Source organism: Periplaneta americana, chromosome 3, assembly GCF_040183065.1.
Source record: "Periplaneta americana isolate PAMFEO1 chromosome 3, P.americana_PAMFEO1_priV1, whole genome shotgun sequence".
Taxonomy (NCBI): Eukaryota; Metazoa; Arthropoda; class Insecta; order Blattodea; family Blattidae; genus Periplaneta; species Periplaneta americana.
Genome location: NC_091119.1, coordinates 166992176 through 167014882, shown reverse-complemented (window position 1 = coordinate 167014882; position 22707 = coordinate 166992176). Strand labels below are relative to the sequence as shown.

Sequence of the window (22707 nt, the reverse complement as noted above, 5' to 3'; positions counted from 1 at the left end):
AGGTCTGAACCTCACAAGTGATAACAAGAAGACTCCATTTATGAGGGAACTAGGCAGAGAGATAATGGGGTAGGGTGTGCAGTTCCTTTCGCCCTCTATTGCATACATCGCCGACTAAGGGCTGTATGATGTATCTTGTCTCACTGTGAAAAGAGAGAGAAAGGAGATATGTCTTACTTCGTCTGTGTTGTTATGGCGATGTGGGAGTGGAGCGATGTCATCCATCCATCCAGTGGCGGAAGGGACTAGTTGATACATAAAATAACAAAAATAAAATAATAAAATAAATAAATAAAATAACAAAATATCTCTCTTCGTACTGTGTAGTTCCGTCACTGAACTTGCCTTTCAAGAAACTGAATTCCGACAGCCTATACAATAGCAGGATTTTGAAAGGAATCCTGAAAATTTACAACCCTCCTATAATCTCCACCCTCATTTGAAGGGACTTGGTTTCATTGCTACTGAGACAAGATAAATCTTACCAGGTATAGCTACATATAAGGGGACATGGACACACAAAAAAAAAACACAGAACATTCCCGGAGAAAATATCTACCACCCTTGATACCAAGTCCGAATAGGGATTCGCTTGCAAATCTTGACCTCATGGGGAATAGATTATACGAACAAAAGACCGATAGTTTCTCTTGATGGCGAGACAACTTAGAACATCAGCTGTTGAAGTTTATGATACGAACTGACGAAGGGATAATGCTAACTATTGAATTATACATTCATGCCTGTTTGTATGTTAGGATATATGATATAATGTTTGTACTAGAGATGAACAAAACTAACTGCCGCTTTCGCTCGCTGTGTTCGCTGCATTTGTCTTTCGAGTCTTGGCTCGTCATTCTCGCTGCGCTTCGAGTCTCGCTCGTCATTCTCGAAATAGCATTTGGTCGGCGTGGAAAGATTTCGTAACTTTGAATAACATACACCATTGAAATAAATAACATAAATGTTTAAATGAGACAAAAAGACAAAACAGAACAGTAGGCCTATCTTAGTTATCAGAATGTTCTGGTTCTATTAATATGACCTATGGTTATATAAATAAAAAAAAACAGTTCTCAAATAAATTTGCATTTCTAAGAAACATAAAACATGACATTAATATTTTTTTACTTGAGCTTGCATACTTGATCTTAAACATATGAAAAGAAAATTCCTAGCCTTTTAATAAGGGCCTAGTAATTAAATAAAGACTGGGTAACGGATTATTATACACTGAAAGGTAGAGATGTTTCAAATAGGCTACTTGATTGTTTATACATATATAACAGTTGCCAAAGTAGATAAAAGTTCAGTCAGGTATAAACAACTGCTGACTTCGGGACTTGATCACAATATCGAGTCTCGGAAGACTCACAACCAGTCTTTACGTCAAGGACACGACCTTATACAACATTGTCGTGCGGGTTTTCGGCTTTCCGGGCGCTGTTAGTCTCGTTTTCTCGATCGTTGTTCATCTCTAGTTTGTACCATTTTTATTTTAATCTGTAAGTTTTATAATAATAAGGAGAAATGCGCACAAATGTGCATTACTTTTGGGCTCTGCTGTATTCCAGTAGCGATTTTCTCTTTAAACACTCACTGAAGTGGTATCTTGCACATGGTTTGTCACACAGTTTACACACGCATTCCGGTGATGGGTCGTGATAGTTTGACCTTCAGCAGAGTTTGTGGTGATACCCGTGCAATGCTAGTCTTGTCACTGCACTTCGGATCGGTTGGATTTAATTATAGATGAGGGGGGCAAAACCTACGAAGTAGGACTAGTTTTGTATGTATGTATGTATGTATGTATGTATTTATTTACACTGCAAGTGGGCAAGCACCCGGTGGCAGTGGTATACACAATATAAACAATACACAATAAAATGATAAGCAATACACAATAAAATTTACAGTACACAATACAATTTTACAATGCATATACAATTTTATACACAATACAATTTAACACAATAATAATAAAACATAAATAAAATACCTAATTTTACAATACAGCCTACATAATTATGTATAGGCCCTACATAAGTTTCAATAGTCTTTCACTTTACTCTCATCTCACTCCCTGTAGTGGCACTATGACGCATTTCACTGACACTTCAGCACACATTTCACTGACACTCTGTAACACATTTCACTGACACTATAGGACACATTTCATTGACGCTATAAATTATCACTGATCGGAACTGTTCACTGCACTGTAAAACCATAACTTCACTGACTCACCTCGCTTCACTGATACAACAGTTCAAATAAGTCAAATAATTACACCCTTATGCATACTTATAAACAGAACTATATTTAAGCTAAACATTTCTGTCTAAGGCCCTCTTACACACTATTTTTAAATAATTTACAATTCAAACCAAGGAAGTAACTCGTCAGGCTAGATAAATACATGTCACTTTAAAAAATTAAATGTTAAATATCACCTTAATTTTAATTTGCACTTTAAACACAACTTTTTAAGTTATTCTTGAATCTCCTTAAGGAAGGACAGCCCTCAAAGGCCGCTGCAGGTAGGTCATTCCAATCATTTATAGTTTTGTAAAGCACGTACGGCCAAAAGACCACTGCACTGAATTTAAGGGAAAATTCTGATAGTGTAGTGCATCTGTATGTATAATATTGCTGAATAAATCCATCTAGGCCTATCTAAATAAACGCGAAAAGAAACATAGCATTGTAAAAGAAATCTGGAAAGACCGAGAAAACTGTGGAATGCTGTGCCAGAAGAGACCAGAAGGCCTAACCCGTGAAGCTGATGATGATAATGATGATGGTGATGATTATATGAAAATTATACATTTAATTACTCGCGACCTCAAAATTTCTTACTTTCTGCGTGCGAAACTGTTACAGCCAGCAGCCCTTTGATTTGGATCGTTAGGCGCTCCCGTGGTGTGAGAAAAAGCCGAACAATGACATAAAGAGTGTTGGGAGATTGTCTGTGGCAGAGACTCATTAATTAAGTTCCCTTCTGTTAAAAGGAATCTTTGTTTGTTTGTAAATCAGCTCAGAGAACGTGAGGGGCGAATAGAGTTTTCGATACTTTGGCGAAACCCTCAAGAAGGATTGATGACAGACCGTGAAAAGAGCGAACAAGTAAGGGGCTGTGTTGTATTAATGAAGATGAATTGCTTCCTTTCCATTTTTATGTTGATTCATTACTTTTTAACGCGTCCTTTGTAGCGATTTTTATGCGAACAATGGGAGCATTTATAAATCGCACGTGGTTACAATACTAACACGCGCTGAGCGAGAGCTGTGTACGTTGTATTCTCATTGTAGCAGTGTTTTTTTCCTTCATTTATGCTTCTTTGTTACTTAAGAAAAGAAGAATGAAGGCAGTTCATATTAAAGGAATATTTAATCAAGTTTGTATACATTTTAATTTTTACTCATGTTGTATAACGATACAGATGAACGAAAGAGCGACGACGACTCAACCATGAATAGAGCATCTGCAACTTAGTGCGTTTTAAAGAAAGAGAGGAAAAAAGAAGACTGAAGTCTGCATAGATGGATGTATGAATGAATGGATGGAAGAATAAAAAAAAAAGAAAAAGAGTGATAATTAAAAAAAATGAATTAAAAATAAAAAGTGGGAAGAAATTAAAATACGAATAGACGAAGGAGAAGGCATAATAGATAAATAAATAAAGTAAATAAGAGATGATGGTTCTAAATAAGAAACAAAACAACAGTGGAGTATTCAGAGGAGCTCTGGTTTTCTTTCTTCAACGTGAAACGTTATGCCTCTAACATTCGAGAAAATAAACACATTTTCTGTTAATATTGTGACGTTGTCTAGCAAACACACAGATAGGATTAGAGCCAGATTCAATTTTAATGACAGGCCAGGTAATTATCTCATGCCTCTATGTTAATTGTAGAATCGGTGCACTCATTAATACTATATATTCATCTTCTGTAGTCATTAAAACTCTGAACTAGGAGTCCATGTATTTCTCCTTTATAAAGAGGCAAGTTATAAAGGTTATAACATTTATACCAAACTCTTGTGCATAAAATTATATACATTTCATGAAAACTTGTCATTGAAGAATAGAATGAAGCCACCGGCGTAGCTCGGTCGGTTAAGGTGCTTGCATGCCGATCCGAAGATGCGTTCGGGCGCGGGTTCGATTCCCGCTTGAGCTAATTACCTGGTTGGGTTTTTTCCGAGGTTCTCCCCAACCGGAAGGCAAATGTCAAGTAATCCATGGCGAATCCTCGGCCTCATCTCGCCAAATGTCATCTCGCTATCACCAATTCCATCGACGCTAAATAACCTCGTAGTCGATACAGCGTCGATAAATAACCAAGTAAAACATAAGAACAGAATGGATTTTTAAGAGGAACATCTTGTACCATGGCTGCTTTGTGCTAAAACACTTAATAGAAAATAATAGAGAATATAATTTAGAGATTTGGCGTTCATTGATATTACAAAGGCTTTTGACACAGTTAATAAAGTAAAATAAATATATATTTTAAAAACACATTGTGCCTACATAAAAAAACTCCTCATAGCAATAAGTAATATATGAAAATGCAATTACGTATCAGTCAAAATTGGGAACTACTAGAGCGAATGGAAACGATTCAACCAAGCAGTAAGACAAGGATGCAGATTATCACCATTACCTTTTAAGATATCTATATATATATATATATATATATATATATATATATATATATATATATATATATATAATTTGAACTGGTAATGGAAATTACGGGAAAACGGCTGAACGGATTTCAATAAACGGCCCCTCATTTTGAAGCTTGGAACCCAAAGTTTTTCGGAAAAGTAGTAGTTTTCAGTGAAATGTCAATTTTCCTACATAATTTTCCTATTTTCCAAAATCCATCTGTTGTCAGTTTTGAGAACTAATTTTACAGAATCACGGCCGACTTGATTGAATTTCAGAACAAAACACACACTACAATAAACAATAGGCTATTACACGAAGGCCATGACCTGCAGGATTGCCGACATATTTAGAGCTCAATTCAATTTGTTATTAAAAACTGATTCTGCAGTGTATAATTTTCTGAGTACAGCTGTGTATTGGATATTCAAATCTACGAAACTTGAGGTGGTTTGATGACATTATCACCATTAGAAATTAAATATTATTATAGTTAATATCATAATGCATCTATTTTTCATTAATTCTACATAATATTGATGCTATATTGATGACATGAAAGTGAAACGTTTTGAAGTTATGTAAGTAAATGTAGAGAATATCTCAATTTAGATCTTCATTTCTATAATTTACTGAGTGACTGCTATATATAACTACAAAACTTAACAAAGATAATAATATTGTTATTAAAAATCAAATATTTTTATACTTATTAACCCAGTTGGGTTGGGTCTTTTTCATATACTTAATGGCGGTGTAGTGTAGATATTGATATGTATCATTGTCTTCAGTATTGGCTCGAGAGAGCGCAAAAATTACAGTTCCTAAGGAAAGATCAAAAGGTATTACTTACTGATAAAATAAGAGGCCTAGAAAATTTTGTAGTCTCCAGATCATTTCAGCAAGATCTCTTAGTAGGATAAAATGATTTTACGCTCTACATTTCAAGTTCTACATGCAGCAGCTATACGAAAATGCTATTGTTCGAAAGCTTAGCAAACCTGACATTTTTTTTAACTTTTGCCTACAATCCACAATGACCTGAAATAGCTACTGCTATCGTCCTGACATTGATACTTGCGTTTTCGCGTTGAAACTCAAAAACTGAAGTTGGATAGGTTCAAGAAAAAGTATTTGGCCTAAAAAAATCCATTCAGAGGGAGTATGTTTCATTATTATGGAAGCAAATAACTATCAAAAAGACAAGTATTCTTCATTGAAAATAAATCTGAAAAATTTTTATTTGAACTTCTAACGAACTTAGTTTGCAGCAGCATTTGCTGCACAAGCCACTAGTATAATATATTCTTTAATGAATTAATGAAAACCAAAAATCATGGAAGGATATACGTCCATAGAAATTTAAATCTAGATACTCTACTCTTTGCGGATGATATAGTACTATTTGGGAAATCATAAGATGAACTACAACATTCGACTAATCAAATTTTAACTGATAGCCAACAAATATAACATGAAAATTTCTACTAACAAAAGAAAAGTAGGCTAATGACTTTCCATGGCAAATATCCCATTAGAAATAAAATATATGTATATCACAAATCTATAGAAAAGTAATTTCTTTATTTGGGATACAGTATATGCTACAGAAATGAAGCTGATAGCCCATCAAAAATCCTCAATTGTAACAGCGTCGTGAGTATCATTAATCAGGATTTCAAATTTTCTTAGTCCGAAACATGCATGTAAGACCATACTTACTTACTTACTTATTACTTAATTACTTACTTCTTACTTACTTACTTATTACTTACTTACTTCTTACTTACTTATTACTTACTTACTTATTACTTACTTATTACTTACTTATTACTTACTTCTTACTTACTTACTTATTACTTACTTCTTACTTACTTACTTATTACTTACTTCTTACTTATTTACTTATTACTTACTTACTTACTTCTTACTTACTTACTTATTACTTACTTACTTACTTATTACTTACTTCTTACTTACTTACTTACTTCTTACTTACTTACTTACTTACCTACTTACTTCTTCCTTACTTATTACTTACTTACTTCTTACTTACTTATTACTTACTTACTTACTTCTCACTTACTTCTTACTTACTTACTTGTTACTTACTTCTTACTTACTTACTTCTTACTTACTTCTTACTTACTTATTACTTACTTCTTACTTACTTCTTACTTACTTCTTACTTACTTATTACTTACTTAATTCTTACTTACTTCTTACTTACTTATTACTTACTTACTTCTTACTTACTTACTTCTTACTTACTTACTTATTACTTACTTCTTACTTACTTATTACTTACTTACTTCTTACTTACTTACTTATTACTTACTTACTTACTTCTTACTTATTTATTACTTACTCATTTCTTACTTACTTATTACTTACTTACTTCTTACTTACTTCTTACTTACTTATTACTTATTACTTACTTCTTACTTACTTATTACTTACTTACTTCTTACTTACTTACTTCTTACTTACTTACTTACTTATTACTTACTTACTTATTACTTACTTACTTACTTCTTACTTACTTACTTACTTACCTACTTACTTCTTCCTTACTTATTACTTACGTACTTCTTACTTACTTACCTATTTACTTCTTTCTTAATTACTTACTTATTACTTACTTATTTACTTACTTACGGCTTTTAGAGAACCCGGAGGTTCATTACCGTTCCCACATAAGCTGGCCATCGGTCCCTATCCTGAGCAAGATTTCTTCCAGACCCTACCATCATATTCCACATTCCTCAAATCCAAAACTTACTTATTACTTACTTACTTCTTACTTACTTATTACTTACTTACTTACTTACTTACTTCTTACTTACTTACTTATTACTTACTTCTTACTTACTTATTACTTACTTACTTCTTACTTACTTACTTATTACTTACTTACTTACTTCTTACTTACTTACTTCTTACTTACTTATTACTTACTTACTTACTTATTACTTACTTATTACTTACTTACTTCTTACTTACTTACTTACCTACTTACTTCTTCCTTACTTATTACTTACTTACTTCTTACTTACTTACCTACTTACTTCTTACTTACTTACTTATTACTTACTTATTTACTTACTTACGGCTTTTAGAGAAACCGGAGGTTCATTACCGTTCCCTCCCATCTACGCCTCAATATTCCAAAAGGTCTTCTTCCATCAGGTCTTCCAACTAACATTCTGTATGTATTTCTGGATTCACCCATACGTGCTACATGCCCTGCCCATCTCAAACGTCAGGATTTAATGTTCCGAATTATATCAGGTGAATAATAAAATGTGTGCATTTCTGCATTGTGTAACTTCATTCTCCTGTAATTTTTATTCCCTTTAGATCCCTTTAAGTACGTTATTCTCCTAACATCCTTAACATCTGTCCCTCTTTCAAAGTGAGAGTCCAAGTTTCACAACCATACAGAACAATCGGTAACATAACTGATTTATAAATTCTAACTTTTAGTTTTCTTGAAATTAGACCGAATGCCAAATATTCTAATCGTATAATAGCAAGCATTTTCAATATTTGTTCTGCGTTTAATTTCCGCTCGAGTATAATTTATATTTGTTACTATTTCTCCAAGGTATTTGAATTTTTCCATCTTTCCAAAGAATAATTTTACAATTTTTATATTATCATTTCCTGGTATATTGTGCTCACGAGACATAATCATATACTTTGTTTTCTAGGGATTTACTTCCAAACCTATCTCCTTACTTGTTTCAAGTAACATTCCCGTGTTTTCCCTAATACATTTTTTTTGGATTTTCTCCTAACATATTCACGTCATCCTCATAGACAAGCAGCTGATGTAACCCGTTCAATACCAAACACTCTCTGTTTTCCTGGACTTTTCTAATGGCATATTCTAGAACAAAGTTAAAAGTAAAGGTGATAGTGCATCTCCTTGCTTAAGCCCGCATTGAATTGGAAAAGCATCAGACAGAAACTGGCCTATACGGACTCTGCTATATGTTTCACTAACACACATTTAAATTAACCGAACTAGCTATTTGTGTACGGATAATATTGACGTCACACATCAATTTGTTTCTCCTTTACGTTTTATCACAGCTGACTGCATTTGCAACTACCTTGTTTCAAACAAATCATAATTTCAGTTATCCAGGACGTTTTGTAATTAATTACGTCTGACTAAATATATCGAATGTAAGGCGCATAAATGTTTTATCTTAAATCTATAGAAACAAAAGATCAAGCATGCTGCGAAAGAAACGAACAGAGATTGAAGGTAAAGTAATATAAAATGAAGGGTTAAGAACCATTGTGGGCCAAGCGCCATTTATTATAAACGTAGAAAGCAAATTGGCATATCATTTAGTTTTTATGGGCATACTTTATATTACTTGCTATATTCTTAATTAAATTATGGCAAGCACTTAACTTTAACCCTTGTTTTCTCTGTTTTTAATATATGGCGTTTGGTCCACTATGGCTTTGAACCCTTCAAATATAGATGACAGAAAAGAAGAAATAAAGACAAGAGGCAGCGGAAGAAGATTAAAGAGAGGAAGAAGTAAAAAAAATCTGAATAAGATTCGGGAACAAGTAAGAGGGAATTATTGCATGTCGATCTGTAATTATTGTAAATTTTATTAGTTACAACAATGTAATTTATTCGTCACAACAATAATTCCTTTCTACAATTCACCTTAAAGGCTCTCGTCAACAATTGGATCTTCACTCAACAAAGTATTCGTTATAGCACTCCACCGACGACAATGACAATTTACTTGGACTATTACGCACAACAATGAACTGTTAATCTTAACTAATATTTACAAAGCACTATTTACAAATCAGAACTATCAGTTCTCAGTTCACAGTTCTTCTATCTCAGTCACTCGAGTTCACAGTATCTCGAACCACAGACCTTCAGAGACAGTTCACTGTACTCGCACTCGGGTCCCTCCAACTGCGGTCCACTGCACTCGAACTCAGGTCCCTCCAACTGCGGTCCACTGCACTCGAACTCAGGCCTTCGGATGCGGACGCACACTCGAGTCGAACTCCGGCTGGCTTGCTTGCTCTGGCTTTCTCACTGACTGAATAACTGAAAACTCTCAAACTCTAGTTCGCTGGCGCCTGCTCTTTTATAGCGAAATCATAGTTGCGAGAACCTTCTACAGTTGTGTAGAGAATTATCTCGATATCTCTACATCGACAGACTCCTGGAATAGTCGAGAAGGTCGTTCCACATTCACTGCGTTAAGTAGCAGCTGCGCGCAGACTCGTTGCGTTGACGTAATACACCCTCTCTCTTCTCTCCACCGCGCGACGTCACTCAAGGTTCCGTGGAGCCTGTGCGATCTGCTTTCTTGCGGGACGCTGGTCGTGAGTTCGATTCTCACGTCGCTGTCACATTATTATCACTGGTGAACATGTGGTTTATAATTTAACACCCACACACTGTTGCCCTCCAAATGTATGACAATCCATATCACGCGTTATAAAAATTATTTTCAAATAAATTTCTGTAATTGAATTTTAAATTTATGAGGAGAAATCCATTCTCATAACTGAGCCATGAAACGTGAGTACACTAAATTAGTTAATGCTAATTAAACCGAACACATTAAAGTTTAAAAATGCTTGTTTGTGGGAAGTAATAGTAATGGATATGAGGAACAGAAATTCAATTAAAACATCAGCACTGACGTAATTCAGTTTGCGTTGTAATTGGAATCGTTAGTTGTGCCACAATCAAAACAAAAGGTATATGTCGAAGCAATTAGTGTTACAGATGTAATATTCTTGCTGGGATAATATTCGGCTCTTATAATATAGGCCTACTCGTAATTAAGGCAATTCGTGAATGTGTTCCGCCCAGTGGGCACTCTATAATACGTAACACAGACATGTTATGCAGTGTTGCAAAGTGTGGGTGCTGTAAACGGTAATTAAAAGTAGGTGCTACGCCCGTCTACAAGTCGCTGTTACACAAAACGCATGCTCATTTATTAAAATTTGAACGAACCCATGAATGCTCTCACATGAACATGCATGGAACACAAATGAGCTTCAGAGCCAGTTATTATTATTATTATTATTATTATTATTATTATCATTAACTTATTATTATTATTATTATTATTATTATTATTATTATTATTATTATTATTATTATTATTATTACTAGCCGTACCTGTGCGCTCCGTTGCACCTGTTAGAAATAAATATAAAGTAATTACATAATTAAAATAGGACGTTTGATCCAGGGAACAACTTTTACAACAGCGCCAGATAATCTGCTTCGCTCATTACCCAATTTTTTTTGCATTGCATTTATTGCATATATATTTTATGTATTTTAACACGATTCAATTGAGCATAGTTAAAATTTGAAGTATAAAATAATGGATTGCTAAGCTAACGTATTATTACTGCATACTAAATCAATACACTCTCGTTGTTCGTTAATTCTCTGATATTAAAATGAGTGTACATAAATATTATTTTAAGAAATACAGAAAACGAATGTACAAAATAGCCTATCAAATTTTCTGTGCATAAGAAGCTATTTTAATCTTACCTGTCCTCGATTTACTCAGACGTTACTGTAATAACATTATGGCATTATGTCCATCTAGAGAAACTACACTTTCCAATGGTGAAATAATAATTAATTATACAAATCGGTAAATTTAGCTTCTGATATGACTTCATACAAACACAGAAACATTCTCTGTAGGCTACGTTTAATAGCTTTCGATTGTTGATGTCCAAGGCCCCTGTTTCGATTGTTGCTGTCCAAGGCCCCTTATAGACGAAGTCATTTGTTCTTAATTCATTGCACCGTCTTAGATGGCGTTATTTTAATTTTAAAACTCATTTATCTTATTAAATATCAGTCCTATCAAAATTTTGTAAAGAATAAAACTTATCGGAACTTATTTTTAAAGAAACTTTGGTTATGTAACATTTTTCACAAAAATCAATAATAAGCGAGATATTTCGATTTATTTAATTCAGGCCCCCTTATAACCCCCCTTTTAAATAAAGTATTTTGAATGCCATATAGCCTAAATCTAATTTACAACCAACTGAATTTATATTCCAATTTTCATATAAATCGGTTCAGCCATTATCGCGTGAAAAGGTAACAAACATATAGACAGACATACAAACAAAAATTTCAAAAATGCGATTTTCGGTTTCAGGGTGGTTAATTGTATAAGTTAGGACCAATTATTTTTGGAAAATCGAAAATTACCAGAAAAGTTTCGGCTACAGATTTATTATTAGTATAGATTATTATTATTATTATTATTATTATTATTATTATTATTATTATTATTGTTATTATTATTATTATTATTATTATTATTATTATTATTATTATTATTATTATTATTATTATATACTGATGGGGATCATCATCAGTGTGGTTTTAGGCGTAATAGATCGACTATTGATCAGATTTTTTGTATTCCACAGATATTGGAGAAAAAATGGGAGTATAAGGGTACAGTGCATCAGTTATTCATAGATTTAAAAAAAGCGTATGACTCGGTTAAGAGAGAAGTTTTATATAATATTCTTATTGAATTTGGTATTCCCAAGAAACTTACTTACAAATGGCTTTTAAGGAACCCGAAGGTTCATTGCCGCCCTCACATAAGCCCGCCATCGGTCCCTATTCTGTGCAAGATTAATCCAGTCTCTATCATCATATCCCACCTCCCTCAAATCCATTTTAATATTATCTTCCCATCTACGTCTCGGCCTCCCTAAAGGTCTTTTTCCCTCCGGTCTCCCAACTAACACTCTATATGCATTTCTGGATTCGCCCATACGCCCAAGAAACTACTTCGATTAATTAAAATGTGTCTTAGTGCAACTTACAGCAGAGTCCGCATAGCCCAGTTTCTATCTGATGCTTTTCCAATTCACTGCGGGCTAAAGCAGGGAGATGCACTTTCACCTTTACTTTTTAACTTCGCTCTAGAATATGCCATTAGGAAAGTTCAGGGTAACATAGAGGGTTTGGAATTAAACGGGTTACGTCAGCTTCTTGTCTATGCGGATGACGTGAATATGTTAGGAGAAAATCCACAAACGATTAGGGAAAACGCGGAAATTCTACTTGAAGCAAGTAAAACGATAGGGTTGGAAGTAAATCCCGAAAAGACTAAGTATATGATTATGTCTCGTGGCCAGAATATTGTACGAAATGGAACTATAAAAATTGGAGATTTATCCTTCGAAGAGGTGGAAAAATTCAAATATCTTGGAGCAACAGTAACAAATATAAATGACACTCGGGAGGAAATTAAACGCAGAATAAATATGGGAAATGCGAGTTATTCAGTTGAGAAGCTTTTGTCATCTAGTCTGCTGTCAAAAATCTGAAAGTTAGAATTTATAAAACAGTTATATTACCGGTTGTTATGTTTGGTTGTGAAACTTGGACTCTCAATTTGAGAGAGGAACAGAGATTAAGGGTGTTTGAGAATAAGGTTCTTAGAAAAATATTTGGGGCTAAGAGGGATGAAGTTACAGGAGAATGGAGGAAGTTACACAATGCAGAACTGCACGCTTTGTATTCTTCACCTGACATAATTAGGAACATTAAATCCAGACGTTTGAGATGGGCAGGGCATGTAGCACGTATGGGCGAATCCAGAAGCGCATATAGAATATTAGTTGGGAGGCCGGATGGAAAAACACCTTTGGGAAGGCCGAGACGTAGGTGGGAAGATAATATTAAAATGGATTTGAGGGAGGTGGGATATAAAGGTAAAGACTGGATTAATCTTGCTCAGGATAGGAACCAATGGAGAGCTTATGTGAGGACGGCAATGAACCTCCGGGTTCCTTAAAAGCCAGTAAGTAAGTAAGTATTATATACTGATTATTGATGCAATAATAGTAGGCCTACTAATGATTTATGTACAATGGGATTCATCCAAGGATAAACAAGAGTTGTTATTGCAAAAGAAAATATAATAAAAAATTATAATGCAATAATTATCAACAGGCATAATAAAATTAGTATGTCAGCATTTTTACACATGTAATAAATGGGATGTGTACTATATATTAAATACCACTGTGCTATACCATTTTAAAGTGAAGAAAATCAAATAATATATAGGAAAATTAAAATTAAAAAGTTTCACCCAAAATCCAATTCCGTTTTTCTTTAATGCTTTGTACTCACTTTCATTTCTTTAATATGTAATTTTGGTCCAATATGGATCTATCCTAGATCAATTTATAATGCATTAAGGAAAAATAGCGGCTGGTAAACTATAAATTCTTTTTCTAATCCGTTACGATTTAAGCATGAATCCCTTGTATCTTTATATTTAAATTCTTTTTCTAGTCCATCACGATTTAAAGATGAATCCTTTATCTGTTTATATTTAAATCTATACTAATAATAAATCTGTAGCCGAAATTTTTCTGGTAATTTTCGATTTCCAAAAATAATTGGTCCTAACTACCCTGAAACCGAAAATCGCATTTTTGAAATTTTTGTTTGTATGTCTGTCTGTATGTTTGTTACCTTTTCACGCGATAATAGCTGAACCGATTTATACGAAAATTGGAATATAAATTAAGTTCGTTGTAACTTAGATTTTAGGCTATATGGCATTCAAAATACTTTATTTAAAAGGGGGGTTATAAGAGGGCCTGAATTAAATAAATCGAAATATCTCGCTTATTATTGATTTTTGTGAGAAATATTACATAACCAAAGTTTCTTTAAAAATGATTTCCGATAAGTTTTATTCTTTACAAAAGTTTGATAGGACTGATATTTAATAAGATAAATGAGTTTTAAAATTAAAATAACGCCATCTAAGACGGTGCAATGAATTAAGAACAAATGACTTCGTCTATAAGGGACCTTGGACAACAACAATCGAAACAGGAGCCTTGGACATCAACAATGGAAAGCTATTAAACATAGCCTACAGAGAATGTTTCTGTGTTTGTATGAAGTCATATCAGAAGCTAAATTAACCGATTTGTATAATTAATTATTATTTCACCATTGGAAAGTGTAGTTTCTCTAGATGGACATAATGCCATAATGTTATTACAGTAACGTCTGAGTAAATCGAGGACAGATAAGATTAAAATAGCTTCTTATGCACAAAAAATTTGATAGGCTATTTTGTACATTCGTTTTCTGTATTTCTTAAAATAATATTTATCTACACTCATTTTAATCTCAGAGAATTAACGAACAACGAGAGTGTATTGATTTAGTATGCAGTAATGGTATGCCTGCTTAGCAATCCATTATTTTATAATTCAAATTTTAACTATGCTCAATTGAATCGTGTTAAAATACATAAAATATATATGCAATAAATGCAATGCAAAAAAATTGGGTAATGAGCGTAGCAGATTATCTTGCGCTGTTGTAAAAGTTGTTCCCTGGATCAAACGTCCTATTTTAATTATGTAATTACTTTATATTTATTTCTAACAGGTGCAGCGGAGCGCACGGGTACGGCTAGTTTATATAATAACAAATTTGAACATTTTAAGAGCTTATATGCGCTCGTCATAGAAAGGTGAAAAGATATGAAACCATATCGTCTGTAGAAGAAAAGCTATTCGCACTGATTCAGCTGACTTCGTGCTGTGTTGCAGGAGCACATGCGGCAGTCGCGACAGTCCCGGCTGGACCAGGTGGGCAAGACGCGGGGCCTCGCGCCCCCCAAGACGGCGTCCGTGGGTCGGAGCCGCAGCAACAGCAGCTCTGGCGGGGCTGGCGGGGCCTCGCTGTCGCCGCACCACCTGCTGCAAGCGGTGCGCACCGCCGTGACGGGCAGCGACCAGCACATCTCGCACCGCAGCCCGGCGCCCGAGGAGTGCTACGTGCCTGGGGCGGGGGACCTGATGCCCATCTTGTTGGGGGCGAGCCGCAGCGGCGCCGGCACGGGCAGCACCCCCACCGACACCCGCGGGATCACGACGGCAGTGCCCGCCAACGGAGACGCCGTCTTCCCCAGCGACGACCACCCGCACGAGCAGCAGCAGGCCTTCGAGGAGGACGACGATTTGGAGATGTCGACGTTCCCGATGCCGGAGATGCGGGACAACGAGTGTCAGACGCGCGAGAGCCTGTTTATGAACACCAACTCGGATCGTAGTCTGACGCCGCCGCCTCCACCACCCCCAGTGAGCTCGCGGTTTAATACCAGCACCAGCGGTAGCCACCGGCACGCCAGTAGACCCACACCTCAACAGAGCGTCCCTCCACAGCACAGCTCTTCCAACACAAGCGCCTTTTCTACTTTTGGCTACACCAGAGAACCACCGCGCGGTCGGGACGAGAGCGGGGGCAGCTCCTCCAGAACGGCAACAATGCCCCACCCCCACCACCACCATCACCACCACCAGCATCCCCCAGTGTCGCCAGAATCGCAGCGCTTCAGAGCGGAGGCAGTTATCGAGATGGAACAACGGGACGGTTCATCTGGGGACGGAGTGCCGCCACCTCCGCCGCCAGTAGCGGTTCCGCCACCGCCCGGAAGTCGTCCCTTCAGCGTAGAATCGACCAAGTCGGCCCCGGACGTCATAGTGACCCACTGACAACGGTGACCCGCCGTGTGGGAGCCGTACCGGAGACGACACCCCCGGCAGTTCCTGCACACGGCCAAGTTAACGAAGCGACAGCTGGAACAACAGCAACAGCAGCAGCCAAGCAGGAAGGACGGCAGCACACAGTACGACGTCACAGACACGCTGGTCACGTGACGAACCTTGTAAGCCTAGTGCCAAAGATTCTAACTCGACGTGTTCCGAGACATTGGCGTCACGCAGGATCGTTGACGCAGTTAGTGAAGCCTCTAATCATACAAAGTGTTCCAATTGTTGAAATGACGCGACGAAATTTATGTCTTATATCACAGTAAACTCTCTAGTAACATTTTCGACATAAAGAACTAGACGTCGATCATCTTGCAGTATGTTATTCGCCTGGAAGAATGGCAGCACACGGACATTCTAATCACGTGGTGAACTTTGTATTCTAGTCTTACAGATTCCAGCCCGACATTTACGACAACGGTGTTAAACAGAATAGTCGGTGCAACCAGTGAAACCTCTAATGTGTTCCATTTGTTAAAATAACGCCATGAAATTACGTCTTAAATCTCTTGTAATATTTTCTACCTACAAAAAAAAAAAACACTTCGATCACAAAACATATTGAAATAATGATTAACAGCACTTTGTCTGGCTGGAGGAATAGCAATACAGACATTCTATTCACGTGGCAGACTTTGTAAAACCAAGATTCTAATTCTTCATGTACCAAGACATTGCCCTCGTAGACGTCACACAGAATCGCCGGTGATGTCAATAATAATATAAAGAGTTCCAATTGTTAAAATAGCGCGACGAGATTTGTATCTTATAGGCTATCATAAAAACTGTCTTGCAATAAAAGTGACCTAATGAAAAAAGAAGATTTCGATTTTACACCTTAAAAGGGTAAACGGATGATTAACAGCATCTTCAGCGCTAGTCAAGGATGTCAGTACATAACACGTAGGTCACGTGACAATCTTCTAAGCTTAGTGCCAAAGATTCAATCTCGAAGTGTTCTAAGATTTTTCCCGCAATGGCGTCACAGAGGATCGTTAATCTAACAAGTGACGCCTCTGCTCATCAAGTGTTCCAATTGTTAAAATGATGCGAAGTAATTTGTCTTATGTAAAAAAACTCTTGTAAATCTTTCGAGCTAAGTAAAAGGACGCTGATCGCACAATATATTTAAAGAATACTGATTGATAGCATCATACAAGGACGCAATCTAAATCGCGTATGTTTTTATAGTACACCCAAGTTTCTATCATAAGACTCTGTCAAAATATCTGGAGGCGCACAAGACTGTCTTTATTGTACGCTACAAACTGTATGTAATATTTCACTTCAGCTTCGCAATCACGAATTCATTTGTTACCATTCTCGTTACCTAAAACATTAACTTGGGAGGAAATACTTTAAGAACTGCATGTTTTAGGCCTATACATATTTTTACAAGAATTAGAGGAATGTTATGGAAATAATATTATTCCTCTTTATGATACTTAAATACCGTTTTGGTATAGAACACGTTTCATGTAAGAAGTGCATGCGTAAGAGAGGAAACAGAAGCAAATGAAGAATCAGAAGGGATGAAAATACAAAAATAGAGCGAAATTATACAAACACATTAATGAAACTACCTTGCACGGAGAAGGAAGCTGGTTTAAATGAAATGAAAGACGTGAAATCAGGTAAAATATTATTAACTTTACAGTTTACAAACATTTGTGCTTAAGGTTTTTTTTTTTGTTCTCTCTCTGTGAGGCCGGGAGGGGAACATCCCCTGCACCGCGATCTGGAATGAGTTGCATGCCCACCGATTCCACCAACGCCGCACCGATCTAACAGCTAACACCCTGATGATCAGTCCCCACCATCCTTCTAAACCCCTGTATCATTCTACAGTCCCCTCACCTTTTTCCCCTCAACGGTCTGAGTTGTAAGCCCCCTCTCCCGTCTCCTCAAAGGTCTGAGGTGTAAGTCCCCTCTCCCGTCGGGAGGGGAGTGGGTTCCGCTGCTGGCCACCAACTACCATAGCTTGACATATCCACGGAGCCCGGTCGAGAGAGTCTGAAGCTTCGGATGGGCGCCGCAGGCGCGATCTGAAAAGCAAATAGGACAACCAGAAATGAAGATGGAAGTGGCGAGAATGAATGGGGTTTCAAGCGCCTGATAAAGTTACCTAATATTCATCCGTAGGAGTGAGGGAAAATCTTCGAAAAAAAAACTCACCCAGGCAACTTGTCCTAAGCGGGGAACCAAACCCCGGCCCGCTGCGTTCGGGAACGAAGACGCTACCACGAGACCACAGCGGTGGACGTTTAAGATGTTACAAACACCTTCCACCATTAAAAATGTATACGTTTTATAAATTGTGTTCCTCCATATCCTTCTAAGACATGCACTTAATGTCTAGAAATTGCTCTTCAATCTAAAAGAAAAAATATGTCTACGTAAAATAGTTTTTGGAATTATGAATTTTCAACGTTTTCATTTTTTCGATTTGTACCAAAATGCCTTTTAAAAAAATGTTCCCAAAATTTTTAATATACTTTAAATAATTTATTGTCCACACCTGTGGAGCAACGGCCAGCGCGTCTGGCCGCGAAACCAGGTGGCTCGGGTTCGAATCCCGGTCGGGGCAAGTTACCTGGTTGAGGTTTTTCCGGGGTTTTCCCTCAACCCAATACGAGCAAATGCTGGGTAACTTTCGGTGCTGGACCCCGGACTCATTTCACCAGCATTATCACCTTCATTTCATTCAGACGCTAAATAACCTAGATGTTATATTTTAATGTACTGAAGTGCATATGATATTTCCATGCAGATATTCTGCGTCATCATACGATGAAAGAGTAATGGAACGGAGAAACACTCTCTCCGGCGCCGGGATTTGAACCCGGGTTTTCAGCTCTACGTGCTGATGCTTTATCCACTAAGCCACACCGGATTCCACCCCGGCGTCGGACAGAATCGTCTCTGATTAAGTTCCACGGGGTGGAATCCGGTGTGGCTTAGTGGATAAAGCATCAGCACGTAGAGCTGAAAACCCGGGTTCAAATCCCGGCGCCGGAGAGAGTGTTTCTCCGTTCCATTACTCTTTCAACCTAGATGTTGATACAGCGTCGTAAAATAACCCAATAAAATAAAAAAAAATTATTCTTGTTTTCTTTAAACGTAACATTCATATTAATTCGCTCTAGCACAATGGTTAATACGCCTGCACGAGGAAGAGGAAGAAAAAATGTTTTCTTCATAATTATATATTTTTTAAGAAACTTTTTATTGAAAATTCATTTGTTTCTGAATTACTGTAAAAGATAGGATAAAGATTGGATTACAATTTGTTGACCTTACTAAGAGAAAGATCCATGCAAAACGTTATATATTTATTTTAAGAATCGTGCGAGATATTATTTAAAGAGTTTTGAAGATATTAGTGATAGCGAGATTAGGCCGATGATTCGCTATGGAATTGTCTGACATTTGTCTTACGGTTGGAGGAAATATCGAGAAACAACTAAACCAGGTAAACATCTGAAGCGGGAATCGAAGCTTATGTTCGTATCAGCAGGAAAGCGAACCTACTACGTTAATTACATCACGATTTTTTAATCTGACTTTTCGAGGAAGATTTATATTATGATACAAATCTAATGAAAGATTAAATAAATTCCGTGTATTGGAATTGACTTATAAAAAATAACAGTATCAGTGCTCTCTACGAAGATAAGTGTAGTTCATAACTCCTGTTATCATTTTTACATCAGCATCATCCTCAGGATTGCTGTCGATATGGAAGCGCTTATAATACGCTACACGTCCTCGTGTTCGGACATTCAAACTTCTCAAAATTCCGAGCACATAAGGTTAATGTTAGCCACCTGCTGGCTTTGGGATTCGATAAATTTCCATTACACATATTAAAATGATTCACCTGGGATTTCCTATCATAGAAAACCAGCATCCCTGTTGAGTAATGGACTTGAGATTTGCTGTAAAACATTTCCACGTATTACTTTTCGAATTTTTAAAGCACATACCAACACATTTATGCATCATTGCGATTAGTTTGGGAATGTGAGACGCGAGTTCAATTCTCAACGTAATCTCGTGAATTCTCTCTCTGGGAAAAGTTCTGCGAGCCAGGCTTAACGTTCCCATCCGACGGACGAATCACTATCGCGGCTAGTCTGGAAGCAAACGCGCTACCGCAGAACTAACTCGGCGGACAATAAGGAAAATATTGTAACAAAAAAATAAATTAATACCGAGAATACTGGCTAAACCACATAGAAGAAATGAACCCCAATATAATTCCATGCAGAATATACAAAGTATAGTCTAAAGGGTTAAAGCAAATACCTTACTATAATAATACCGGACAGCTGTATACTAACAGCATTGGCGTGAGTGCGAAATATCGCGGATCTGACATCTAGCGGAGATGGATGGAATTACGTCCGCATATTCAAATGTTAACATAGCGAGATTCGGACTATTGTTTAAAAACGTGAGTTACTAATGTGGAATTATATGTATATGAAACACTTAAGAAATGTTGAATAATATTTAATGTAAAATTATTATTTTATATCAAAGCTGCATATTATGAGAAATATTGCATGCTTCATATTACTTTCCGTAATTAATTTTTTACATATTGTAAATTTTTTATTTCAACTCAACAACAATGTAATTTTATTATCTCAACAATAGGATTTGCTCTGCACACAGTAACACAGTATCCGTTAGTGCACTCCACAGACGACAATGACAATTTTACTTGGACTATTACAAACAACAATGAACTGTTAATCTTAACTAATATTCACAAAGTACTATTTACAACGCAGAACTGTCAGTTCTCAGTTCACAGCGCGTTTGTCTTGGCTAGTTCTTCTAGCTCAGTCACTCGCGTTCACAGAATCTCGAACTCCAGACCTTCAGAGACGATCCGCTGAACTTCGAACTCAGGTCCCCCAACTGCGGTCCACTGCACTCGAACTCGGGGCTTCAGGCTCCGCAGTTACGGAAACAAATCAAGTCGCGCTCTGGTCTCGAAGCTGGCTTCACTGCTACACAAGACTGGCTTACTGACTGACTGACTTACTCTCTGACTGACTGAATTAAACTGCTCAAGTTCACTCGCGTTTCGTCTTTTATAACTAAACCATAGTTACGAGAAATTTCTACGGGTGTCCAGAGATAGCTCTCTCGAATTATCTGGATATCTCCACCTTGACGGACTTCTGGACGATTCGGGAGGGTCCGTCCCCCCTTCACTCCGCACGTAGCAGTTTTCTTCCAACCGCACACGGCAGTAGCAGATGCGCGCGCAACCTCCCCTCGCCGCGTTGCCGTAATACACCCCCTCTGCCCTTCCTCCGTTGGTCGTGAGATCGAACCTCACGTGGCCGTCACAATATTTTTTCTTTGGTTTACCGAGACAAAATCAATCTGATTTTAGGAATGAATTTACAGTAATGTTTTATATACGCATTGCTAACAACTGCAAAGATAAAATTGATAGCAATCTGATGCACAGTAATCTGATGCTTGTAATAATTAGTAAAGGCATGTGGACAACAATGAAACTTGCTGTGTGGAAAAGCTTCTGGGCTTCTACCGCGTTGTCTTGGTGTTGGTGGCTGACGTTTCGACCGCTGTGTTGTGGCCATCTTCAGAGCAGTTGTTGGATAAGGAAATAGTCTGCCAGTTCTTATATATATAGTAGTCTCGAATAATATAAGAACTGGCAGACTATTTCCTTATCCAACAACTGCTCTGAAGATGGCCACAACACAGCGGTCGAAACGTCAGCCACAAACACCAAGACAACGCTGTAGAAGCCCTGAAGCTTTTCCACACAGCATGTACACCAGCCGCGGAAGCCTAAGCGAACACTTAACAATGAAACTTAATTTGATAAAACCTGAAATCCAATACATTTTAACTTCTATTCATTTATTAGGTCTAAATAAAAAAACTAATTTATATTTTTCTATTACACAAAGACGAAGGAATTAGGCCTACTAAAGAATGTTGTTGACTCACGTTTTATGAACTGTCGGAAATCGAAAGTACGATTTGGAGCAATTTGTAATGCTGCAATTGTCACAATTATAAACATCACACATACACCCTGACATTTTAACACAGCACTAATTAATAAAACCATTAACTAGCCCAGCAACAATATACATTGCAGTTGATTACAGCTTGTTTCGCGAGTATCTCCACACCGGCAGGTAGGTAGCAGCACCAGCATCGTTCGCACGCAAAACTGCTAGCTGTCCGGTATTATTATAGTAAGGTATTTGGTTAAAGATCAATTGGACGACCTTAATGAAAGGTTGGAAAGACAAAAAATTATTCCGTAAATTTTCGAGATGGAACAGACCAAATCATTTACCTTTGGCAAAGC

General features: G+C 36.9%; 1 protein-coding gene across 1 annotated transcript in view; it reads left to right on the top strand.

Moving 5' to 3' along the window:
- The window catches only part of Neto (Neuropilin and tolloid-like), a 1086331-nt gene extending 1067210 nt beyond the window's left edge, over positions 1-19121 (top strand). The window contains exon 8 of the mRNA XM_069822273.1: positions 15336-19121. Within this exon, the coding sequence (XP_069678374.1) occupies positions 15336-16280 (945 nt within the window). The 3' untranslated portion in view covers positions 16281-19121. The remainder of the gene's footprint in view (positions 1-15335) is intronic.
- The last annotated feature ends 3586 nt before the right edge of the window (positions 19122-22707 follow it).